The sequence below is a fragment of the Clytia hemisphaerica genome, unplaced genomic scaffold (genome assembly GCF_902728285.1).
Source record: "Clytia hemisphaerica strain Z4C2 unplaced genomic scaffold, Clytia hemisphaerica genome assembly, whole genome shotgun sequence".
NCBI lineage: Eukaryota > Metazoa > Cnidaria > Hydrozoa > Leptothecata > Clytiidae > Clytia > Clytia hemisphaerica.
The window spans coordinates 581,191-608,438 of record NW_027104356.1 but is presented as its reverse complement, the minus strand read 5'-3'; the positions used below and the strand labels follow the sequence as shown (position 1 = coordinate 608,438).

The 27,248-nt window shown below is 35.8% G+C and overlaps 1 protein-coding gene and 1 long non-coding RNA gene across 2 annotated transcripts; one reads left to right on the top strand and one right to left on the bottom strand.

Annotated features, from left to right (window-relative positions):
* Window positions 1–117: 117 nt before the first annotated feature.
* LOC136818147 (prolyl 4-hydroxylase subunit alpha-1-like) lies at window positions 118–16,223 on the top strand. The gene is made up of 15 exons (XM_067074505.1): window positions 118–296; window positions 3,629–4,061; window positions 5,836–5,997; window positions 6,599–6,768; window positions 7,216–7,267; window positions 7,818–8,032; window positions 8,986–9,156; window positions 11,550–11,620; window positions 12,427–12,526; window positions 12,830–12,883; window positions 13,285–13,335; window positions 13,791–13,853; window positions 14,469–14,537; window positions 15,110–15,206; window positions 15,950–16,223. The coding sequence occupies exons 2-15, from the start codon at window positions 3,731–3,733 to the stop codon at window positions 16,021–16,023; spliced, it is 1,680 nt and encodes a 559-aa protein (XP_066930606.1). The 5' UTR covers window positions 118–296; window positions 3,629–3,730; the 3' UTR covers window positions 16,024–16,223.
* A 1,595-nt stretch (window positions 16,224–17,818) lies between these two features.
* On the bottom strand, window positions 17,819–19,213 carry LOC136818252 (uncharacterized). Its single transcript, XR_010848219.1, has 2 exons — window positions 19,123–19,213; window positions 17,819–18,821 (listed from the first exon to the last, which is right to left on the bottom strand). It is a non-coding gene; the product is annotated as an uncharacterized lncRNA (long non-coding RNA).
* Window positions 19,214–27,248: the final 8,035 nt, after the last annotated feature.

Below are 27,248 nucleotides of genomic sequence, written 5' to 3'. Positions count from 1 at the left end.
CAGGCTGGCCTTAAAAAGTGTTGAAATCTCTACTCAAAACCTGATGACCCAAAATAATTTGAAGAATACATTCCTAAGGCCAAACTTGTCTTATTTTACATACATCTTTTGATTTTTAGAGTAAAAAAAAATTTATGTGAATAGTCAGGAAAAAAATGAATTTGAATGAAGTTCATGTTGTTCGTCTTCAGTCGCCGGGAATGGTATACCATATACATTAGCTCAACCTCTTATCATCTTTCTGGAATCATTTTGACATGGTCAATGTGATGATCAATTATAATGGTTATAATAAGGTAATTTGAATTATTTTGATATTTCTTGTTCCCATCAAAACTCTTACTGTTATAAAACCCCAAGTATTTCGTAAGCTTTTTTATACACAACAGCTTATTTCGTATGTGCATACTGTATATTTTCTGTTTTTCTGATACTTCAACATTTTTTTTTCAATCCAAACTCGATTTTCTCTGTGCTAAATGGGTAGAATATATTTTAAGGCTTTAAATCCTGGAAAATTAGCTGAAATGCTTTGCCCTCTATTATACGGTTGTTTACAAACTAGGAAACAAAAGGTGGTCATCTGATCGCGAGGTTTTCATGAATGATTTGATATGATTGACAGGAAATTTGAATTGGGCGTTATGACAAATTACTGCTGTGATTTTGTTAACACTTACGAGAAGTTTCTTTTTTTTAAATCGTTGCACTTATTGACCCTTTTCCATTTCAAAATAAACAATAAAATGATGGGAAAAGTTGAAACTGTTTTTATTTTTATTGTAAGCAAACAATTAGGCGACAGGGAAAGGAAAAGTTCATTTTGAATACATGCCAAAATACATTTTATTCTCATACAAAAATACATGGATTTTATTGTAAGCATTTTAAATCTGTGTCTTATTTATTGTCGTTCGTATTCATTGTAACACCTTCTCTAATTCGGTTTCAAGGGGAATTTGACATGCAGTAAATCTGGAAGTATTTCGAATAAGAGGAAATCTCTCTAATTCGATAAATAAAGGTTGATATCGAATTATAAGAGTCGAGTAAGAATAATTAGAGCGAAACTCGATTGGCTTAAATTTTAGCGAAGATATCGATTTTTTTCTCAGAATCGATCTCCAAAAAATCGAAATTTCGAAGCTCATCTCCCAAAGACCTTTTTACACGCTTGAACCAATAAGAGATTTTCATTTTCATCGAAATCAGGAGAATACCGAATAATAGAATGTAGAATTCGAGTCGGGGGCTGCATTTGAAATTTCCGAATTATCTAAACGAAAAAAGAAGTTGGTTTAAGACTAAAAAAACTTTGAATTTTTTATGTATTTTTTAACGTCTTCCTCATGTGATGATAAGGACAGTATATATTTCAGGATCAAACTTTTATACTTCTCTAACAGTCTAGTCCTAGGGATTTTTTTGGTTTTTATTTCGACGATAATGTCGTGAACTTGAGATAATATTACCATCCAACGAGACACCGTGAAGCCGCACATAAAACTTAAAGCTGTCATTTATGGAGAATTTACTCTTTATAATAAAAAAAAACTTTATCAAAATATTATATCTCTTTATTCTAATATGACATTGTCAATGTTTACCTTTCTGACGTGATTTTTATGAAAAGAGATTTTTGAAGGACGTATTGTTAAAGTAGCTTTGTGTTTTTGAGTCTCGCTTCGCTTGGAAACGTGGAAAGACTTCGTGAACAGGAAGTACTGTAAAATTGTATGAAAGTTTTTTTTTTTGAGATGCTTTGGTTTGTTTTCGTGTGATTTTTATGGTGTTACTCTACTCTGTGATGTTGGATATTTTTGTATGTTGATGCTGTAAGGCTTTATAGTTTTGTTGGCTTATACTATGTGTGATGTATGAGCTGGGAAATTTTGATATTTTATGCTTGTTTATAAAAGATTTCTGATTTTTACTGAAATATTGAAAATCTTGAATTGTTGGTTTAAACTTTGACAAAAAAATTCCCAGATCTCAATTAATTGCAACTGGTATAGTTGTTGTTCCTCTTGAAACTGATCTTAACAGAACAACTCCTCATTCAATTGGTCCAACCCTTCAAACCCTCCAAAACTTCTACAGTTTTTTCCTGTTCTTGTCGAACTCTTAAAGTATTTGGTAATCTTCATCGGTGGTTTATCTCTTTACCTCTTTACATACCTTTAGATACCATCCTGATTAAAGGTGGGCTCGAATCAAAGAAATAATTAGGTTTTGGAGGCTTTATATCCAATTTTATCTGGTTTTGAGCCTCAAACTACATGAAATTCAACAATTCCAGACTGGGCATTGCTCTTATTTTTTGACAATTTTTGAGCTTATTGTTCTTTCTAAAATTTGTTCTTATGAGCTATGCTGATTAAACCATTGAGTAGGAAATTTTGATTTCCCTAATTTCAAAAATATTTAGGCTATGGTGTTTCTATGGTATAAGCGATGTGCCTAAGTAAATATTCAGCGGAAACTAACACTGTTAATATCAAATTGTTTAAATTTGAAATGCAGTTAAATCAACTCTAATATTTACTTTCGATGCTTACTTTCAAAACACGAACCTCCATGTTTTTGATTGGGTGCTAAAATGGTCTTGAGTTATTTAGATTAACAACTTTAAAGTGCAGAGTTCATCATATCAACGCCACGAGAGAATTGAGTTCGGGCTTAACAGGCCCGAATGACTTCTAATTTGTCTTCTCTTGTGATTTAATCGATGACTTCAGAAATTTGACACCATTCGATGTTGGTCTCCTCAGTTAAAGGCCTTACAAAAACTCGAAACTTTCTTTAAGGAAAAAATTTTGGTTCGAATTGGGCCATTCCATTTTATATCCATACTGGGGGTGAACGAACATTTCCAGGGAGTAATCGGAGAAGAATTTCCAGGGGGTATTTGTTCATTTTTCCAGTAGGTAAAAAGTTTTTCTAAAATTTCCAGGGGGTAATAGACTAATTTTTGTTCGTCCACCCCTATTTTTAAGGTATGAAATAATTTTCCCAAGACTTCTTATTTGCAAATTTTGCCATTTGCCAAGGGGTATCACCACGTTTCTAAAAATCTTTTTTTGCCCTAAAAAGGTTCGTTCAACCCCTGTATGGAAATTTAATGGAACAAGAAGGGCCTGAATATGTTTCAATTTCAATTTAGAGATGCTCTTCTTCTTCAAAATCCATTTCATTGCGACATTTTTCTTCTTCATCAATCGTCAGAAAGTTTATTCTTTTTTATTGGTTGTTTGTAATAGCTCTCGTATAATTAGATAGAAATTACTTCCTTTTTTATCTGTGGTGATGCTTTTATATGATGGATCTTTTCGTTCTCCTCTGCGCTTCTTAAATTTAATACGATCCGAGGAAGCCCACTCAGAGCGGGTGGCCAGAAAGGACAATAATATGCTGATTGGGATTTTTCTACGGTTTTATTGTAGAATGTTTCAGGTTTTTGATCGATCGGTATACCATATCAAACATCGTACTATTTATTAATTGCAATTTTCTGATGGATGTTCCTATAAAAATAATTAGGTATTATGTTTGCTCATTACGGATCTATTAATGACTTCCATTTCCAATATCCTTTTTAATGATGAGTTTTGATCTATTTGTATAACAGATGACAGACACTTATACCAAAAGTTGACAAAACTGAAAACGACACATTAACGAAAACGAAAGAAAGACGAATACTACTGTATAGACGTGACTATTTTTCACGATGAATTTGACATGGATGCTTACACTACAGTCCGTAATTTTCTCTACCATCATCTTACTGGAGACGAGTGGTGAATATTTCTCATCGAGCGGACATATGCGTTATTTATTTGATATAGAGAAACAACTGGCTTCTCGTCTAAGAACCACCATTGAGCGGGAGGAGCGCCGAATAGCGGAGCTGAAGAAATTTTATAATAAGATTGAACATATTGAGAAGAAAGAAGATGAAAGGAATTATATCGGACATCCGAATAATGCGTTCAAAATCTTGAGAAGACTGCATCGTGATTGGCCTAAAGTTCAGAAAGTAGCTGAACGGAACCACGAGGGTACAGTTTTGCACTTTCATTTCTATATTGTTCGCCTTAAAGACTTCTCTATCTGTTTTTTTTATCAAGATTTTCTAATCAGTTTGAATTTCCAGGACTTTTTAAAGCCTTGTTGCAATACATGCTTAGCGTTCTACATCTGCAATTTGAGCTTTACTAAGCTCGTTTGACGTCAACCAAACGAGTGAAGACGTAGAGTTAGAGAGTCTATCACAATAGTAGTGTTAAGGCCGAGGTAAACGATTCCAACATTTCATCCAACATCATCCAACATGCCATTTTCTCGCTGTTGGATGGAATGTTGGGATCGTTTACACGAATGCAAAAATCCGATTGGAAGAAAAAAATATGTTGGAAGAAGGAAAAAAGTGTTAGATGAAAGTTTGATCGCCATCAAACATTTTGTCCAACATTTACTTCTTCTTTTCGTGTTGGATCATGTTGGATTCGTTTACTCAGCTCACATCCAACATTTGAAAGGGAATGACGTCATTAGAAATAAAATCGAATGTTTTTGGTCAAAAATTCGAAAAATCTCGTAAGAAATTTATAAAGATGGTAGAGAAGCTACTAGATCGAATGTTTTTTTTCGGAAAATAAACCAAGAGGGAGGAGCACTGAAATTAAGCGACCTGTCGTAGAGGGGTGACCCTTTAATAGTACGTTTTTCAGGCTTCCCAAAATGCAGTGTAAGTGTGTAAAAAATGAGAACATTTTTGTTGCAAAATTTTAGAAAATTTGACCATTTTTTGCCTTAAAATAGATAAATAAATTTCAAGAAATTGCACAATAAGAGTCGATTTTTCGCCAGAATTTTCTCTGCATTGTAAGGGTCCAATTGTTAGACTATAATCTTTGTCCGCATGAACAGCAGTAGTGGCACTGGTTATACTGGGTACTGGATATAAAAATCCTCGCCATTTCTAATTTGAAAAGAATGAATTCAAAAAAGAATGAATGAACACCCATGTTGGATGAAAATGATGTTGGAAATTGCGACGAAACGATTTTAAGGAGATCCAACACCTTTCCGAAATTTATCCAACATTTGTCCAACATTTAAATTTCTATGTTGGATGAAATGTTGGAATCGTTTACCTCGGCCTTTAAGGCCAGGGCAAACCGATCCAACATTTCATGCAACATGCCTTTTTTCTGATGTTGGATAAAATGTCGGACCGGTTTGCGTCAATTCAAATTTTTGGAAAAAATGAAAATTCAAAAAAAGAAGAAAAAAATCGTGTTGGACGGTGTTGGATAAAGTTTGATCGTCATCAAACATTTCATCCAACATTGGAAAATCATGTTGGATGAAATGTTGGACTGGTTTGCTCTGGCCTTTAGTGCACATCCAGACAGGGTGCTAGAAAAATATAGTGATAGACTCTCTACCTTCACCTCATTGCAATGTTGCAAACGACACTGAACTAACAGAGACATCGACTTTCCCTTTCTCCATCATAATCTCTTCATCACTTGAAACAACTGTTAAGGGAGGTCCATAAAGTCAGCATGAAACCTTCATCTGTGACCTTTACCTTGGTATGAGACTTGTCAAACCTTCAGTCAAATCAAATATCTCAAGATTAGATGGGCTTTCATTTATAAGAAAGGAGTAAGATTTTTTTTTTCTAGACTCATGGTTGGGTCACTACAATTACATTATTCTTTCCGATTCAGAGGTTTGCCTATCTATCTCATTTAAGACCTCTTTCTCGATTGAATAGAGTAGGTTAACTTGGAATCCTGCCTGTGGAGTCACTTTTTCTTCCAGAATTTTCAGAGTTCTATGCACAATATGGCAATCTACTACCATCCGCCGATGATGTCGACGGTGCCCGCGCGGCCTTGTTGCGGCTTCAGGAGACGTTCGCATTGTCTGCAAGTCAAATATTGAATGGAATTGTCCCAGCTTCGAACGGGTTCACCAAACTATGTAAGATATCAATTTTCTTTTGCACTTCTTGCAGTTTATACAATTTATGCTTTTTGACTGGCTTCAGTGTTCTTATTTAGACAAGGCAAGAACCGTGGTGCAGTGGTAGAGCATACGGCTACGGTTCGGAAGGTCGTGGGTTCTACTCCCAGCCGAGTCATATCAAAATAGTACTTGATGCCTCTCTGCTTGATGCTCAGCAATAAAGAGAAGGATCAAGGGTAAGTAGAGAAATCCAGGGAGAAAGAGTGGTGCCCTCCCCTACCTTCGGGTAGATCGCTATCGAAAGAGGAGCCTTCGGGTCGCCTACGACTGCGGTCGCAGATTTACTTACTTACAGGCCAGGCAAAAGGTCCAAGGCACGAAAAAGATTACAATTCATCGGTCTAAAAACGCGATTTGTCGCCATATTTACGCTAACCAAACACCGGGCCTGCTAAGAACTTGCCGTCCTAGAATCTAGAATTCGCCGAAGCTATTTTTTTCATTCAGCCAGCCTTCAAAAACAAAGCAAAACCTCCGCTGACTATATAAAGAATTGTATGGCCAGTAGTAAAATAAAACCTGAAGTCAAACTCGTTCTTTACTCGTCTTTCTTTAGCGGCATCAGACGCGTACGATATTGGGCGCATGGCGTACACTGATAAAAGATATGATGTGACGATAGGTTGGATGAAAGAAGCGCTAAAATTGGTGGATACAAGTAACCATGGAGATGATTTACCAAGCAAAGTAAATATTCTGGACCATTTGGCATGGTCAGAGTATCAGGTATATTTTTTGATTTTTAGACGAATTGTTAAAGATGAAGCAAGACCTTATGGAAGCACTACATAATGTTGGACAATTTCAAAAACAGAGGCTCTGAAGTTCTCAGTGACATATTGCTGCCGTCGAGACAAAAGGTCCAATATCAAAATAAGTGTCTGTTTTACTTTTCTTAACTTAATTCAGCGATTGGTCCATTTCTCTCACTACAAGAAATAAAGCCAATCCTACAATTTTAAGTTAGAAAAGCAAACTCAGTTTTCTCAGACAATTTTATTTTGATATTGGACCTTTTTTTTTGCCTCGACGGCAACGACATGGAGCTAATGTAACTCGAACACTCTAGGTAGAGAACACTCGACAAGCACAGCGGGAACGCAAATTTTGTAGAGATTTCATTGTATTTTTTATATCTTTAACTATCTAAAGCCCGCGAATTCTTTTTTACAGATTAACCGAATGAGTGATGCGCTAAACCATACTAAACAATTATTGAAACTTGGTAAGATATCGAATTTACTGTTTTCACTCGATCTTGATTTCATTATTATACCCGCCCCTTACATGGGCGTTGATTTCATTTAAAAAATTAAGTCATCCAATAGATTCTTAAAATAGCCCTTCGTTTCATTGTTATACCCCTTTTTTATAGCAAAATATAGAGGTCAATATTACATTGATTTCATTTGAGAAAATTAATGGATTCCTCAAAAAGCCCTTCGGTTCGGGAAAGATTTTTAGAATATTAGAAATTTGGTCCTTCATTGAGGTTATACATAAAATGCCTTGACATAACATTAGTCGAACCTTATGACAGGCACGACGGCAGCTTTTTATATCTGGTGCGGCGAATGAGGAAATTTCAGCGATTTTATAGCGATTTTACCGACGAAGAGGAAAATTTAGGGTTTTTTTGTGAAAATCTGGTACGGCGGCCGCCGTACCTGCCGTACCCGTTGCGTCTTGCCTGTATGAACGTTGGACGGTCATTGAAGCAATGTTATGAACATGTTGTACTAGTTGTAGCCTGTGGTTTCCTTCTTCACCTATAGACCCTGAGAACGATCGTATCCAACGTAACAAAGAAGCCTTTGAAAATTACCTCCTCGAGGGCGTGGAGGCGGAGGGCGAGAAAAATCTTGAAGAAAGACTCGCACCTCATGAGTTTCCTCACTTTTATTACACCCCTGATGAAAATGACTTCGAGCGGTATCACATTGAACGCAAATTGTGGCAAAAATTATGTCGTGGTGAAACAAAACCTGTGGTAAGCAATTTCACTGGTTTGAGAGATGCGAAATAGCGTTTGCCGCCTACTTCTTTTGATCTCGCGCTCCGAAAACAATTAAAATGTTAGATCCTATCCATCGGCACGAAATTTAAAAAGTCAAATTTTTGCTTCTCTTTTTTTTTTGCTGGAGAAAGCTTAAAGTAATCTTCAGGCTGAATGCCTGAAATATATTGAAAAGGTGTCCGCAATATATTGTCAGCTTGATTTGCAATATTCCAACAATATAGGGGGATTGTTTACAGAGAAAGAAAATTCCTTTTTATAATAGAGCACCTGCTGTCTACTCCGTACATTACGGTCCGCAAACCATTATTGCCGATAATTGCTCACCAATATAATGTGTAGTCTAAGTAGCCTTTAAAGTTAATAGTATATGTTTCAAATCAAAGTTAAGTGAAATTCAACTCATCAAAACAAGAAGTTAAATTTCGGAGAGTTGTCTCTTTAGCTCCCAATCATTTTCAGCTGAAAAATAGGTTTCAGTGTGGTAAAGGGAAGGAACTTAGATGCGTAGATACATAGATATAGGAGCTACGACACAATTATTCGCTGTACATTCACCAGCATCGAAAAGCTGATCACCTTATGCTGCCAACCGTGGTACAGTGGTAGAGCATCGGGCTACGGTTCGCAAGGTTGTGGGTTCAACCCCCCGCTGCGTCACACCAAACCAAATATTCTCAAAATGGTACTTGATGCCTCTCTGCTTGATGCTTAGCAATTAAGAGAAGGATCAAGGGTAAGTGGAGAAATCCAGGGAGAAAGAGTGGCGCCCTCCCCTACCTTAGGGTAGATAGCTATCGCAAGAGGAAGGAGCCTTCGGGTCGCCTCCGACTGCGGTCACAGACTTACTTACTACTTATGCTGCAGATATAAAGTTTTAGATAAACTAAAGAACAAAAAATGTTCAGTATTTTTATTTCATTTAGCCGAAGAGGTTAACATACAAATTGGTTTGTTGGCACAAGACGGATCATCCAATGTTACGCATCAAGCCCGCTCGCTTAGAACGTATTTACCCCAAGCCAGAATTGATCTTCTACCGTCAAGCCATGTCTGACAGAGAAATCGAAAGAGTAAAAACACTGGCTATCGATATGGTAAGGACAGTTCTCTCTCTATAGAGCTTATCGGAGTTTTTGATTTTTCTAAAAAAACGATGCATTGTGGGATTGTTTCGAGTGTATTACAATAGAATTCCCTTGAGGAATTCCTAAGAGATTTCTATTGTAATGCGCTTGAAATAATCTCACAATGCATCGCTTTTTTAGAAAAATCAAAAACTCCGATAAGGTCTACTTACATCCTAACGTTTTACAAAATATGGAAGTTTGCTTCAACGTCATTTCAGACCACAAGGGCAACATGAAAAATCTTGCAAATACATTAAAAGTACAGAACGGAACAGAAATAATCATATTACTTGTATCAACGACCAACCAAAATAAATTTTTCATGCGACACGTGCGGTCTTTTTCCTACATAACGTGACTCCTTGATAAGAACTATCCGAGATTCTTGGACACTAGGGCTAAATTCTTTATCAGAGATGCTCGCTTAGATAAACTTAGATCTTGATTGGGATTCCGTTTTCAGCCTCTTGCTTCTTTTATTCGATTTTAGCTTCCCGCCTCTTATTTTCGTTTTCAGCCTCCCGCCTCCCACTTTCGATTTAAGCCTTCCGCCTCCCACTTTCGATTTAAGCCTCCCGCCTCCCACTTTCGATTTCAGCCTCCCGCCTCCCACTTTTCCAGTATACCGGTTAAAGACCTTATAAATTGTTATCTGAAAAGCTTGAGTGGAAATAGAAATGGTACACAACATGATTTTATGTATACGGAGTTATATTTACATTGAATGTAAAATAATTACAGGAGTTTGAATGTTTTTTATTTTTTGGTTTTTATTTGATGTTTTTGACGATGTAGCGAAGAGTTCACCATTGACCGTCATCTTCGGGCAAAGGAGCCTCTTGTGCTTCCTTGATTAGTTGTTGTGCAAAAGCTAGACGCTCTTTTGATATGCCAAGGCTTTGTTCATCTTCGCTCTTGTCTTCTGCTTCCTTGATTTTAAGTCCGAAGTTCTTCTTAGCGGATGATTCACACTCACTTTTCAATAATGGTTGACCAGCTATGGCTGGAAGCAAGCCGCGTTGCTTTAATTGTTCGAACTTGGAGGCAGAGACGGTCAATTCCACGCCATTTTGATCCGCAAAAGTGACCATCTTGGGTGCTAACTTTTCGTTAACTTTATTCCGATGGCTGTTTTTTTGGTGAGTTGAGGACTCGATATTTGATGGTTGACCAGCTATGGCCGGAAGCAAGCCGCGTTGCTTTAATTGTTCGAACTTGGAGGCAGAGACGGTCAATTCCACGCCATTTTGATCCGCAAAAGTGACCATCTTGGGTGCTAACTTTTCGTTAACTTTATTCCGATGGCTGTTTTTTGGTGAGTTGGACTCGATATTTGATGGTTGACCAGCTATGGCCGGAAGCAAGCCGCGTTGCTTTAATTGTTCGAACTTAGAGGCAGAGACGGTCAATTCCACGCCATTTCGATCCGCAAAAGTGACCATCTTGGGTGCTAACTTTTCGTTAACTTTATTCCGATGGCTGTTTTTTGGTGAATTGGACTCGATATTTGATGGTTGACCAGCTATGGCCGGAAGCAAGCCGCGTTGCTTTAATTGTTCGAACTTGGAGGCAGAGACGGTCAATTCCACGCCACTTCGATCCGCAAAAGTGACCATCTTGGGTGCTAACTTTTTGTTAACTTTATTCCGATGGCTGTTTTTTGGTGAGTTGGACTCGATATTTGATGGTTGACCAGCTATGGCCGGAAGCAAGCCGCGTTGCTTTAATTGTTCGAACTTGGAGGCAGAGACGGTCAATTCCACGCCACTTCGATCCGCAAAAGTGACCATCTTGGGTGCTAACTTTTTGTTAACTTTATTCCGATGGCTGTTTTTTGGTGAGTTGGACTCGATATTTGATGGTTGACCAGCTATGGCCGGAAGCAAGCCGCGTTGCTTTAATTGTTCGAACTTGGAGGCAGAGACGGTCAATTCCACGCCATTTCGATCCACAAAAGTAACCATCTTGGTTGCTTATTTTTCACTTTTCACTTTATTACAATAACTGACAGTTTTAACAAATTCAGGATGAGAATTACTTCTGCATGCGCTGAGAGGTTTTTTTCAAAACTAAAGTTGTTTAGAATTATGAAAACTTTTCATATGTGAGATTTTTTATTTGACGTCAAATATTCAGTTTTATCCTGCGTCACATTACGTCACGTTTGCAACGTAATTTTCACTTTCAAATTTAAATGGACAAAAGAACAAGTGATATTCCTGAGAAGGATATTGTTTGATATCCTCGACCATTCAAAATTTTGTGGTAGCCTAGAGGCCTCAAAAATTGTTGATATAGGCCTACTTTGTTATTCCTACTCGATAAATTTATTTTAATTAATTAATTAATTTTTTTACTAGCTTCAACGAGCAACAGTACATAACCCGAGCACCGGAAAGTTAGAATCAGCTGATTACAGAATAAGTAAAAGGTATAAATCTTTCATTTTCTATTCATGATGTGTCAACCAGTATTATTATTATTGCAGTGGCGGATCTAATAGGAGTTCAAAAAGAGTGTTTCTTCTAGCCATACTGCTTATAAGGAAATGAAGACTATACGTCATAGATCTCGAACCATCCCTGCAGATCCGCCATTGAATACACGGATTGCAAAATTATATCAGTGCAGTCAAAACATGTGATTACTCGAAAAAGTTTCCATGTACTTGCTTTACAACTTACAGCTGATAACTTTATTAGTGTCAATAAATTCGAACCAATCAGAAATAAATGTCATGTAACAAGCACATAAAAATGTCGAGTAAAAGCGTGATTTGTCTTCAGACTTTAGTTTTGCAACCTGTGTATTAGCAATTGAATTATGCAATTTAAAAGGGCTGTAAGTTCCATTAAGGCTCAACCGATTGGTGGAGGTCAATCATCAGGAGAACTTTTTAAAGTTGGTTAAAACCATGTGGAACTTTCAGTTTAGTGTTTTTAGAGATGTGAAAAAAAACGAACTAAGGGAACTAGGTACGGGTTTCAGAATTTAATAATACGCGTTTTAATTTTTATAAGAGCATCCAAAATTTTTAAAATGTTCTTAACTTTTTGGGTTTTAAGCCTGAAAATCTACTTAAAATGTTCTCAATTTCACCATTTTGTGACCATTTTTACCTATTTTCCCAAGAAATTAGCTGTTTTAGACCCCACGAAGCCTTATTTTGACCATCGAACCTTATACAGTTTGTTCCTATAAAAAAAACGTGTACCATAATTGTTATTTTTCTTAAAGCGCTTGGTTGGACGAGAGTCATGATGGTATTGTTGACATAATGAATCGAAGGATAGAAGCTTACACTGGACTAAGTATGGAAACGGCTGAAAAATTACAGGTCTGTTATTCAATAGTTGTATGCCCTCGTGTGAGTCAGGGCGAGCTTAAACTTTTTAAAATCACAAATTGAAAATTAGATCATTGGCACCGATTCCCGGATCCCGGATTTTTAGTTGACCTTTGAGTAAGTTTGGAACAGCTCAGATGGCAATGGATATATTTACCGATTTATTTTCAGCTCCTTGAAGGGCACCATTTATCGAATAACTTCTCATTTCGGAAGGGATTTTTTCAAAGGTGCTTCTGAAAAGAACTATCGTAGCCATGCATTCTGTATTCTAATCCTAACTATCTTCTTCAGGTTGCAAATTACGGTATGGGTGGACATTATGAAACTCACTTTGACTTCGGAAGGGTAAGTTTATAGATTGGGCTCTTCCAGAAAAAAATTGTTCATGGGGGTTGGATTGGAAGATATATTATTTTGTCAATGATCTACCCCTGGACATTTGGATTTTTCACCCCCTGGACACGCGTTTTACCCCTGGACACGCGTTTTACCCCTGGACACGCGTTTTACCCCTGGACATGCGTTTTACCCCTGGACATTACAAATTCAATCTATGGACATGGCAGTTATTCAGGATTTTTTCGATACCCCTGGACAATATACCTTCCACCCCCTATGAACGGTTTTTTTCTAGAGGATATCAACGTTTTAAGAAAAGTTTATTCTAAAATTTCAATATCTAGTATGGCCTTTTTTGGATTGTTTGAGATAATGATAATGATAATTTATGACATTTGTATTTTCAGAGTGTTCCGCTACGTCCACCGCCCGGAAAGAACCGAACCGATTATACTTACGTAAGCTTTTGATTTTTTTGAGTCCTATTTTAGGCTTTTTGACATTCAAATTATTAACAGTCTTTCATCATTAAAAGTGGACTCATCCGAAAAAAAAAATATGAGGTGTTGAGAGCATTAATTATTACGACCGATTTTAAGATACTTATAGTTTGGCAGGTTTATTGTTGAAAATTGACTCTTTCTTATAACCTGATTGCTTCAACTTCTGAACTGGATACAACTTGAAAATATTCAATATTGTTATTTTCAATTTTTACATATCCATGAGTTTTTGACAAATGACCCCTAGATTATCAACACAGAAATGATCTCATTTTTCACCAACCCCCAATGTCCAGCTTTTTCTATCCTTTTACTCTCCTGATTTTCCAATTTCCCCAACAATCCCTGTTACAATTCTTTTCTTTGAATTAAAGGACCCCTAATGTTTTTTATTACTTTCTCTCGTATAGAGAACGCATAAAGGAGAAGATTTCAAGAAGGACGGACATCGAATTGCCACCTTCTTAGCATATGTAAGTCTTTTGATTTTTAAGTTCTTCCATTGATGGATGTATTTGACTTACAGATACCAGAAAAGATTACGTCATTAAAAAAACGAAAAAACGAAAATTTGAAAGAAGTTCAACTTTTTTAAACCGTTACGTCAAATTTGCCCAAAGGGATTGCTTCATTTTTCAACCGACCAATGACCTTACAAAAACGTTAAAAGTTTTTGCTCATTTCGCAGAAAAGTGGAGACCAGCTTTTATACTGTTTGATGAGTGTTTGTCATCGCAGTGACTTGCTTTTTGCCACCCGTTTACCAAAACTAAATATAAGCAAATTCTTTATGCCAGTGAGGGGAGGGGATTCAAAAATTATAATAGAGAGTCTTCATTCTCTCATAAGGATGAGTATGGCCGAAAAAAACTCTCCGCCATAAATTTTGAACCATTTTAGATCCGCCACTGTATGTTATTCTCAACTCAGCTGGCATATCACGTTGTTTCAACGTTCATTTAAAGTTATATGGACGTTGTGAAAATTAGATAAACGTTAAAAAAAACGTATTGTGCCGGCTGGGAAGAATCAACTTTCCCCTAAACATCTTTAGTGAAACACGTTGAAAATATATTTCTTTCATTTAGATGTCGAATGTCGAAGCTGGAGGAGCAACAGTATTCACCAATATCGGACAAGCTGTCCAACCAGCTAAGGTGTCGTTGTGTTTATTAAATTTCAAAGATATTCTCCATCTTACTGTCCCGTTTGTAATCTCTGAAGAGGCTCTTGTCTTATTTTTAAGTAATAGACCTTATCGGAGTTTTTGATTTTTCTAAAAAAGCGATGTATTGTGGGATTGTTTCGGGAGTATTACAATAGAAATCTCTTAGGAATTCCTCGAGGGAATTCTATTGTAATACTTCCGAAACAATTCCAAAATGCTTCACTTTTTTAGAAAAATCAAAAACTCCGATAAGGTCTATTGAATAGACGGTGATCTGAAAAAAACTAATTTAAATTTAATTGATGATCACAAAATCATCCCAAAGGTTAGAACAAGGGTGTTGATTGAGGTATATGGTTGAAATCATGTTTCTGAAACAGGGTGAAAATTTCTTGCGGCAGAATGAACTAAAGGAATGCGATCAAAATATATATGGAGTTGAATATCGCTTGTCTTGAAATTGGTGGGGATCTGTCAGAACTATAGGATAAAAATTCATGTTTTTTTTAACCTCCAAAGACGTTTCGGATTTTTTAGCTTGCGTTCATTATTTGTTTGCAGGGTGATGCAGTATTTTGGTTCAATCTCCATCACGATGGCTCTGGTGATTTCGATACAAGACATGCAGCTTGTCCTGTACTCATCGGTGAAAAATGGGGTGAGTAGGTCCTAGGCTTCTTCGTATCCAACAGCGAAATGGTTTTTTCAAAAGAAAGTATAGAGCTCTGCGAATCAAACTAAGTCATAGGCGTAGCGAGATACCCTGCAAAATTTATGCGGTTTTTACGACACTGAAATTATTGTCTTTGTTTTATCATAAGCTAATGAAATATGTCATAAACTATTGCACTCCCTCATAAATTTTGCAGGTTATCTCGCTTCGCCTATGTAAAGTACACTGGAGTGTTTATAACTCGAACAAGTTTCCTGGTTCCTTCAGTTAACAATACCTTATAAACCAATCTCCATTGTTATTAGAAATTTCCATAATTCGAGCATATTTGTGATCGCCATGCGTGTTGAATAATGGAGACTCTAGTGTAGATGAGAGTTAGATAAACGATTTAGTTATGTTGAAAACCTTTAAAGCGGCCAAGATTTACGGCCAAAATTTTTAAAATCATAATTACAGCCTATAGTCCATTTTTATAGTGAAATGAAACATGAATAATCAGGATCAATGATCTTATCCTTTATTTCTGAGATTTATTGTTGTCTGACCGATGTCTTTATTAGAGCGCAATCAATCCTGATTACCCATGATTCATTGCCTGTGACTCGTGAAATGACCTATTCATAATGATAACGAATGCTCTCGTTTGGATTGCAAAGGGGTTTTTCAATCTGCAAAGTAAGAACACATTTGAAGTTGAATTCTATTCTCATGTTCATTGCTTTTAGTTTCAAATCGTTGGATTCACGAACGAGGTCAAGAATTCCGAAGACGTTGTAATTTACGACCAGAAGACGATTAGTCGGAAAAACTAAATACTATTTATTACGAACTGCTTTAATTACAAGTTTTCAAATATGGTAACCTGGATGTGTAGGATTGAACAAGACCTGAACATGTAAATTGAATATTGGAAATTACAGTGTCGACTCTTTCTAATTCGATCTTTAAAGCACCAATAATTTTCTTCGAATTAGCGAAAGATTTCATTATACAAAAGACTTACGAAGGTTACACGAAGAACCGTTACATTGTTTGCCCTGAGATAACCGATTCTCTCCACGTAGTAGAGTAAAAACTTATGTACTATTAACAAGTTTCGACAATATTTTTATTTAACTTTTTTATGGATAGGTAGAACCTGTATAATTTTTTTCTTTGCCGTAATTTGACTTCAAAAAGAAATGGCACCATTAGTAAAAATGATTTTTATATGTTAAATGCGTAGATTATTTAGAATGAAATTATTTTTGTATCATTGTTGTGAATGAAGAACAACGTTTTTTAGAAAAGAAAAACATCGTCCAATCTTCATGAACCCCATAACCTGCCATAAACAATACGCCGCCATTTTACCTCCTCTAAGTAACATTCCAAAATCATTGAATCTATTGGTACGTTCTTAGCATGGATATTGTCCGTCATATCCTGATTCTTATATTAGTCTGAATTGCAGAGCTCTGCGAAACCGGAGATAGTTACACGTTTTTTTTTTATAAGAACAAACTATATAAGAACATAAGGCTTCGAGGCCCAAAAATTTAAGAACATTCTAAGAACATTCTAAGGCTTTGGAGACTTAAAAACATGCATTTTCTTAAGAAATTATATCAAAATGCTCAAAAAATGCTGAAAATAAGAACATTTTAAGAACATTTTTAGGCTTCAAATCCAAAAAACTAAGAACATCCGAAGGCTTCGAAAATTTTTGACGTTCTTATAAAAAAAAAAACGTGTATAGGAACAGAAATCCATTGGTGGATATCAGCAGCCTAGATTTATATATGCTAAAAAGCGGGATTTCTGATGTTTTGAAAAATAGTCAGAAATCTAGTATCTTATCGGTTCCGGACGAATGTTCCGGCATGCGAATTATTGAGCATGCGCATAAAAGGGGAGAAGTTATCACTCGTGTCATCTCGCATCAAACGTAAGGTCGCGTTCCAAAATGGCGGAATCTGAAAGTCAAGAAGCTTCAACTCAACAACTAACTCAACAACTGCAGAACGCCATCAGTGATTTATCAACTTTGAAAAGGGATACACAAGATGCTCTCAACCAATTCAAAGACCATCAGAAAACCTCGATTGAAAAATTCAATAAGAAATTGGAAAGAAAAAGAAAAATCGACCAAGTAATTTTTAATAAACCAGGAAACGAAGAGCAGTACAAACATGCCAAACAAGTATTAGAATCAATGGAGAATGTTGAAGAAGCTATCACCGAAAATCGTCTAGAGGACGCCAAAAAAGCATTAGAGGAGGGTAAGGAGCTTGTTAATTATCGAATGAAAATTGTTAAGATAGCGGATAGGGAAGGATGGGGCTGCGTGAAGCATTTTATTGCTGACAATTTGGTTTCGGGAACAGAAGAGGAAAAGCGTCTCAAGAAAGCTATAAAGGACTACTCTAAATCGAAATTAGAACACGCAAAAAATAGAGGGAACTCTGACAATAACAAAAAATTTCGACCTTATTCGTCATCAACATTTACACCAATATCAAAACGATAGGAGCAATGAGAATTCTAATAGCTACAAAAGTTCATATGTTTATCAAGGAGATTCACTCAGAAAGAAAATGGAAACGATTTATTGCTTTAATTGCAAGTCTGTTGGTCATTATTCTTTTCACTGTCCATTTCCATCCTCCAGAGACAATAATCTTAAGATTCCAAACCTCGAAAAAGGAGACGGTAATTAGACGATCAAAACAGTCAATAACAAGTTGTGTTTTTTCTTATGACATTTTGAGCTTATATATATTTGTTATTTGTTTTTTTGTGTGTGTTTCACATTTGAAATCATATATCGAGTTATGTTTCATTTACTTTGTACACGTTCAGAGAGATATTGGGAAATCGAAGAAAACGAACAAGCCTCGGTAGCAGGAAAGATTCAGAAATTTGCTAAATTTTGGGAATCGGAGCTAGATGCACCACCTTTTATTCTAGACATCGTCAAAACCGGCTACAGTCTTCCATTCATTACTACGCCTCCCCCAGCCTACAGCAGAAACAACAAGTCCAGTAAGAGAGAGCACATATTCACTGAAAAATCGATTAAAGAGCTTTTGAAAAATAATTGTATACAGGAAGTCGATTACATTCCCCACTGTGTCAACCCCCTTTCAGTTGCAGAAAGAAATAATAAATTGAGGCTTGTTCTTGATCTTCGAAACGTTAATAAGTACATTCAAGTGAATAAATTTAAATACGAAAATCTTAAGACGGCTTCCGATTTGATTGATTCTGATGATTTCATGATCACTTTCGACTTGAAGAGCGGTTATCACCACGTCCCAATTAACGCTAACTTTTATACGTATCTGGGTTTCTCATGGGAGTTCGACGGCGTAACCAAATACTTCGTTTTTGTAGTGTTACCTTTCGGTTTATGTTCAGCATGTTGGGTCTTTACAAAGTTAATGCGTCAATTAGTGAAAAAATGGAGAGGTCAAGGGATTAAGTCGATTATGTATCTTGATGACGGAATCGCAGCTGGGTATCCGAAGTCGCTAATGATTGTACAACGTAATAGCATGGTATCCGATCTTATGTCCTCCGGTCTAACAATTAACATCAAGAAGTCTTCTTTGGAGCCTGAAATAGAAAAAGAATGGCTAGGCTTTACGATTAACACCAACGACATGCGTATGTACATCCCTAATAAAAAATTAAAAGCTGTTTTGAGTTTTTTAGATACTATTTTGAGATTCGATTACGTCACCACAAGAAGTATCGCAAAGTTTGCAGGGCGTATAATCGCCATGTCTATCGCCATAGGCCCTTTGACCAGACTTTTTACGAGACAAATGTATAAATTCATTGACGATAAGAATTCGTTAGGTTGTACATGGGATAGCTATCGCCCATTAACAACAGAAGTTAGATCGGAACTTACCTTTTGGAAATCTAATCTATCAGCGGTGAACGGCTTAGAATTTAAAACGTCTCCTGAAATTACTAAGATCTGCTATAGTGATGCAAGCCAATACGCATATGGAGGTTTTATAGTCGAAAAATTGAACAACGTCATAGCTCAAGGTAATTTCTCTAACTTCGAAGCCAACACTAGTTCCACGTATAGAGAGCTTTCTGCTGTAAAAAACGTTTTATCATCTCTTGCTCACAAGCTAAAAAATAACGCAGTTCAATGGAATTCTGATAACGAAAATGTAACAAGAATAATTAATGCCGGCAGTACAAAAGAATATCTACAAAAGTTAGCAATTGACATTTATAATATTAACGTTCGTAACAACATCAGGCTTTATCCTCAATGGATCCCTAGAGAGAAAAATCAAATCGCTGACAGTATCTCAAAAAGCTTCGACACAGATAATTGGTCTATTGATAACGAGACATTTAATTACATTCAAAACACTTATGGCGTTTTTACAATAGATAGATTCGCTGACAATATAAAAACACTAAAACAGAGAGATTCAACTCGAAGAACTTTTGTCCAAATACAGAGGAGGTTAATGCATTCGTAAGTCACTGGGGAAACGAGATAAATTGGCTATGTCCACCAACATATCTCATTGGAAAAGCTATAAAACACTTAAAGTTGTGTAGAGCAAAAGGAGTGTTGTTTGTACCGGTATGGAAGTCTTCTTACTTTTGGCCATTACTTACAAGAGACGGTATAAACTTTGAAAGTTTTATCAAACATTTTCTAGTTTTGGATCCATTTTATTTCAACTATTCTAGAACAAAATCTGTTTTTGAAGGCTTTGCAAAATTTTATGCTTTGGCATTACTTATTGATTTTTCGGAATAAAAGACGAAATAATTACTTAACAAAATTAATTTCTTGTTTTATGTTCTACATGATGCCGAGAAACGAACGAAGCTACGGATATTGAACGGTATGAGGAACGAACGGACCACGAAAATTGAGGACTACGAGGACCGGTGAACCAGAGATTGGTTTAGGCACATGCCAGCCCACAGGTGTCATAGGTGCACAGTGAGGCATTACAATCATTGATTATATACGTATTGGCCAGTTCGCTGGTGTCAAAGGTACACAGTGAGGCAAGATGAACGATATCAACGGTTAGAGATTGAATCAGGTATGAGAGATTAAAAATTTTATTCCCCCTTTTTCTTTCGTTACTTGTAGAATCCCTTATGTTCGGAATTTGGCGAAAATTAGATGACATCAAAGACAACAAGCTTAGATCAATCGCATCCTCCCTTCCAACCTTGGTTAAATCAGCATACGCCGATTCCACTTTGCAAAAATACAAGCCTGCCTGGAATAAATGGATCTCCTGGGCCGCACAGTTTGACGAAATATGCCCCTGCCCGGCCACGCCTTTCTACGTTGCGGTTTACTTGAACGACATAGTGTCCAATAACGGAAAAATTGGTACTCTAGACGTAGCTATTTCAGCAATAAGATGGGGTCATTTGAATTCGGGTTTAGAATCGCCTACAGATCATCCATTTGTAAAGTTAGCCTTAGAAGGAGGAAAAAGAATAATAGCAAGAGGGGGAGGAAAAGTATCCAGACAAAAAGAGCCTTTGGATTCAGAGCTTCTGAAACAAATTGTTGACGAATATGGCCAATCTAAGAACCTGATGGATCTTCGTTTTGTTCTCATCTGCGTACTTGGATTTTCGGGTTTCATGAGAATTAGCGAAATTTTGGCCCTAAAGATAAAGGATATTACTTTTGAGGATGAAGGAATTAAAGTCTGTCCAGATATAATTGGCAGTGGAAACAAGAATGCCTGTAGCTTTTGACAGTCAAATATAATTATGGAAATTTTTTTTGCTTGTTTTAGAGAATCAAAAGCGCTATATTTCAATGTATTTTTTGTTGAAAAATTCGCGATTTTTAGCGGTTAAATTTGCGATTGCAAAAATTGAGCTTTTTTTCTACTTATGCTATAAGGTTCATTTTTACACCAGTGGTAGTTCAACCTTAGGTTAAGAAGTTTGTTAAATTTCAAGGCAAACTGAAAAGTCCTTCGGAAGATATGGGACCCGAAATACCCCTTGGTAGCACTTTTCTGTGAAATATGAAATCTCCAACTTATTACTTAAAACGGGGGTTATGTTATCTTTTTTTAACAGTGCAATTAAAAGTTGGAAAATATTAAGTGTTGGTGCGTTGGTATTATTGGTATCATTGATTATTTCGAAACGAAGTCACATTATAATTGTTTTTATTGAAAAGATAAGCATGAACTTATATTGCCTTTTTATTTTTAAGGTGGCCATCCACTGGAAATTGAAAAATCGACCTTTTAACTTTAAATGTTGATTACTCAATAACTAAAAATGATATGGGCTTGAAACTTCCAGGTATTGTTATTTATGACCTAAAGTTAATATTAAAAAAAAAAATTAAAAAAAAAAATTGAAAGACGGGGGTTTGGTACGACTTTTCAGAAAAATCAAAATAATCTTGTGTCAACGTTTTAGAGAAAACTACAAATACTTGGTTAATGATTTTTGGTATGTAGAGGCACTTTAGGACAAAGAATGGAATGAGCGAAAAAATTTTTTGAAAAATCCAAAATCCGGGGGTAAAAGCCAAAAAAACAGTTTTTTCAAAATATGACATCTGGAATTAGTGAAATCTGAAAAATCCTTCGCTCATTCCACAGCCCTCATAGATGTGCAAATACCCTGAAAGAATCAGACCAATCGGACGACTAGATCCTGAGATTTTTCCGCCACAGTGATTGGGAACCCCCGGATTTGCGTTTTGAGAAATCGTGCTTTTAAAACATAAATTGCGGTTAAATGAAAAGATTATAGTTTTCAATAGGGATTTTTTTATGATTTGAGCCTATAAGGGAGTTTTCTACATTATTTCAAAGGAAATAAGGATTTAAAACTATTTACAGTGAAAATTTTGGACAATTTGAGTGACATTTTGATCATTTCCAGAAAACCGCAAAACTTTAAAAAGGCCGCAAAACTCATTTTCACCACGAAAACCCCCCCGAAATGTAAATAACAATGCCCACATTCATTTTAAGACTATTTTGGGCTATTCCTATCAGCAGGGATTAAAAACTAAATCAATTAAGTTAAAATATTCATTCAAAAAGCTCTGGAACTGAAGATTCATTATCGTGTTACAGGGCACTTTCACTTTCACTTTCATGCCATCGCTGAAAGCATAATGAAACCGCCAAAATCTAATCCGACACAGTTGAAAAAGTAATTTGAAGATGATTGTGTTGTTTTCTAAGAGATTCCTGGCAAAAAAACATTAAAATAGCACCCAAAAAAGAACAAACAAGCAAACAAAAGTTCTACATACCTTTGGCGCACTACACAACAACCGACCGTGCTCTTAATCAAAAGAAAACACAAGTTACATCATGATTAAATATTCCTTAGAGTTTTACAAACCTCCTTGTATAATAAGAGAACCATAAAACATCATTTACAGCAACAAATGTGGATGAAACACTCAGCAAAAGTCAGTGAGCTTCATCCCTCCAAGATTGTCCAAAAACCATCTTTAAAATTCGAGGGCGGTCATTGTTTACAAAGTTTGAAAACTGAATATGGGTACACAAAGCGACTTCAAACCTTCTAGAAATGTTTCTAGCGACTTGAAGACGACCCGTAAAGATTTTCAAGCCGTTTGAGCAGCTAGAGAAGGTAGAATTGCTGTTTTACTAACGGGCGGGAAACAGGGCGTCCATGGGCGAAGCATTAAAAGCTTAAAGGTAGGTATTATAAAACCTAAAATTTTCTGCTTATTCTTTACTTTTATGAATTGAAATTTTCAGAGGTTGTTCCAGAGAAGTTATACTTGACTTTAAGCCAAAAAAATAAAAATCCATCAAAAAAGTATCACTATTTTCAAACTCAGTGGATGGCCACCTTAAGTCATTAAAGAACTTTGCTAGTTCCCAAAACACTACACACAGTTTGGCTATGAGGTCATTAAAGAGATCGTAAAATGTGTTATGATCAAAAAACTGTTTTATCAATCATATCACTACCCCCGTTTTTAGTAATAAGTTGGAGATTTCATATTTCACAGAAAAGTGCTACCAAGGGGTATTTCGGGTCCCATATCTTCCGAAGGACTTTTCAGTTTGCCTTGAAATTTAACAAACTTCTTAACCTAAGGTTGAACTACCACTGGTGTAAAAATGAACGTTATAGCATAAGTAGACAAAAAACTCAATTTTTGCAATCGCAAATTTAACCGCTAAAAATCGCGAATTTTTCAACCAAAAATACATTGAAATATAGCGCTTTTGATTTTCTAAAACAAGCAAAAAAAATTTCCATAATTACATTTGACTATCAAAAGTTACAGACATTCTTGTTTCCACTGCCAATTATATCTGGACAGACTTTAAGATTTTTATCGAGACTTCAAAAACGGATCAACTTAGGGAAGGTCACATCCTACACATTTCCAAAACTGATACAAAGTGTTGTCCAATCTACTGGCTGAGGCATTATCTCTCAATTTCTAAGTTGGAAAAAGAAGAAGAATCTTTCCTTATATGTCGTCTTGCCAAAACGAAAATAGGCCACAACGCAATCGGAAAGTATAGCGTCTCTTATTCCACGGTATGGACCTGTTTTAAAAGCCACCTTGCTAAGTTAGTTGATGAAAGAAAGTACGCCCTACATTCCTTAAGGTCAGGTGGCGCCTCCGAAGCTGCAAATAACAATGTTTCTGATAGAATGATATCAAAACACGGAAGATGGAAATCAGATCAAACTAGAAATCGTTACATTAAAGATAATCCAAAGAAAAGGTTTTCCGTGTCAAAAAGCTTAGGAATTTAAAACACTGGACAGAAACTAACCTTGATTATTGTCAATCTCTTTATTTGAACACTATTCAGTTACTTTTTGTGTCTCGCGTTACGAAGATAGTCCAAATGTCTCCAGAAATGACATGTGTCTACAATTTATTGTTCGAATCCTTTTGATAACTGATAAGGAGGAAAAGTTAAGATGCGGGATTTCTGATGTTTTGAAAAATAGTCAGAAATCTAGTATCTTATCGGTTCCGGACGAATGTTCCGGCATGCGAATTATTGAGCATGCGCATAAAAGGGGAGAAGTTATCACTCGTGTCATCTCGCATCAAACGTAAGGTCGCGTTCTCTAACTTGAGCTACTTATGCTAATGATTACTTTGTTTTTTATTCATGATAAACTTCCAATACGACGGACGATGACAATCATCAACCAGCTGAAATGAAGAACGAGCAGATTTATTACTTATTATTAACATCCCATGGTTTTTTGTCCTACCAAAAGATCAGTCAGATTGGCGAACAAGGCTGACCCCTATAGCTCGAGGGAGGTAGGTTTTTAGTCCAGGGGAAGAGGCTCATTAGTTCAGGGGTCCTCTAAGTTATTTATAATTATTCAGAAGAATCAAAGAACGGATCGACAAACCAATAAAGTTATTAAAGAACCGTCACTCATCAAGTCAAAGATACATCGGAGAATATCGTAATTATACTAAGAGAACTGAACTGGAATACTGAGATGATACGAGATTCGTAAACGGGTTAATAAAATCGAATAATCTCATGATACAACACACAGTACCAGAGGAACATAAATATGAATGTATATATGTACGACTATTTACTAGTCATAGCTTTCACTAAATGCCCCCACAGAAAGGTCATGTCATGCACTTATAAAGCTTTTAATGCTTTAAAAATTAAAGCATAGAAAATAATCAAGAATAATTGATTGATTTAATTATTTATTGATTGGTTTTACTGACTTACTTCACATCTCCTTGTTTGTTTTTTTTGTCTTACAACAATATATGTCATGATCATTCACTAAATAGACCTTTTCCGATAATGCTGCAGATATCTTAGATTGTAGGCAAAATATATAGCGGTGAATAAATCAACAAGGTAACTAACCAATCAGAAATAGCTTGTTTATTTTTCATTTGCTGCTATATATTTCAACAATTCTCTTTGCTACTTTGCCTAATAAACAATAGACCTTTTTTCAAAGAGGACGTCCTGTTGAATAATTATGTAGTCCAGCCATAAAAACAATGATAGAGCCATGCATAATTACTGTATCATGCATATTGTAATAATTATGCGTGGTTTTATCATTGTTTTTCTGCTGGACTACATAATTATTCAACAGGGTGACCTCTTTGAAAAAAGATCTATAGTAAGATGATAAGATGATAAAATTTATCAAAAAGTTCTGCGCCATCTGAAATAGACCAATCCTAGTTAAGGCCCGGGCTCCACTTGCGTACGCTGTGATTGCAGTCAAAAGAAAAATAAAGGAAGTCATTGTGGTCCATTCAGACTTACAGTCGAAAAGTTGAAATGTGCCTAATTCTTTTTCAAGTGCATAGTACTTTTTCATGATGCAATCTTTTCTCCAAGCTGAAAGGATTGAAGCCATTAAGATATGATTGCAGCGCAGACAATGAAGAGACGGGCCTTCAGGAAAATAGACTTTTTGAGTTTTCAGCTATATACTCTCACTTTATGGTGTTCCTGTATGACTGTCTGTGTTTCTAGTCTAACCACCGTTAAATGCCTTAACTTGGAAAGCTAGAATTGGAGCTATTTCACAAAACCCCTGGAGCGTAAAGTTATTTAGGCTATCACAACTGCATGAAAAAGTTGAATGTGCGCATGCAAAGTTAAACGAATGTAAAAAAACTTTTTTCAGGTTTTTAAAATAGATTTACCACACTGAACAAACAGTGAAAACACTCTAAGTGAGGTAAATCTATTTTGAAGATCAAAAAAAAAAAACATTGACATTCAACACATTCAACCACTCACCACTTTTGGATTCAACTTTACTTATGTGTAGATTCAACTTTTTTGTACTTTGCCGGTATCTTGTTTTACCAAGTTAAGAAGGACTTTCTCGAGTTACGACTATATGATGGTATTTAAAGCTCAAGAAGCTCTATAAACAATAAAGCTAATTATTAATATTATAATAACAGACAAAGATAAATTACAGTTTGAACAAAAACATCAAATGTACATTTGAAAACTTAAGCAAATTTCTTTAAAGATTCCAGAAAAAGAATTGAAATCATTGCTGAAATGATCTTCTGACTAAATTACAGTAGTTAGTATTCAGTTTCAAGACTAGAAACAAAATTTGACATACAAAACACTTTTTCCAGTCAATGAATCAGCTCATCATCATAACCAGTCTGCCATTTTGTTTGTTTTGATTTGCACAAGTAATATTGTAATTCGTGTTATGGTGTAATCACTATACTTTTTCTATAATTTGCATTTATAACACTCGCTTCAGCTTTTCAATTCTTAATCAAAACTAATAAAATGTAATACGCAATAATGGTAATAGCATATAACGTAATATAAAAATATGTATAACATTTACCGCTGTATAATTTACCGCCATATTTTTGCGGAACACTTAATTGGCCGGAAAGCCGATTACGACGCAAAAACAAAAACAATTCGCAAAAAATCGAGATTCCAGTCCAATATATTGCGTGAAGCTATGAATGCCTCCTCAGTCGCTACGCTCCTTGCGGGGGCAATTATTATCAATAACTTATTATATATTTATCATTACTTTGTCAATTTATTACTTGACTTGTATTTACCGACCTCGCGTTACGAAGATAGTCCAAATGTCTCCAGAAATGACATGTGTCTACAATTTATTGTTCGAATCCTTTTGATAACTGATAAGGAGGAAAAGTTAAGATAGTAGTAAGATCTAAATAAGTAAGATTTGGGTAATGACAAAAGCCGTTAAGTAGAAAGTAAATTACCTTTAATTAGGGGCTATTTTCTTCGTGACGAAAATACCTCAAGGACGAAATAACGTTGCCAATGTTCGGTTTCAAAACAAAAGCATCTCTTTCCAAATATGGTGATTGGAGTGTGGTTTTTAATGGAGTTTCAAATGCGTCATTGGAAATTACCGTATTGGCACAAGGTCCTGACTTCCTTTAATTAAATTCTGTTTAATAACAAAAGAAATATGATTAATTTAATGAGTTCTGTTTCTACTTAACGGTCCCTT

What these genes read in the sequence shown, in the direction of transcription:
- LOC136818147 (XM_067074505.1), top strand. Translation starts at nt 3,731, where the DNA reads ATGAATTTGACATGGATGCTTACACTACAGTCCGTAATTTTCTCTACC. An exon ending in GTGGTGAAACAAAACCTGTG is followed by an intron (nt 8,033 to 8,985) that starts GTAAGCAATTTC and finishes TATTTCATTTAG; the next exon opens with CCGAAGAGGTTAACATACAA. An exon ending in AAGCTGTCCAACCAGCTAAG is followed by an intron (nt 14,538 to 15,109) that starts GTGTCGTTGTGT and finishes ATTTGTTTGCAG; the next exon opens with GGTGATGCAGTATTTTGGTT.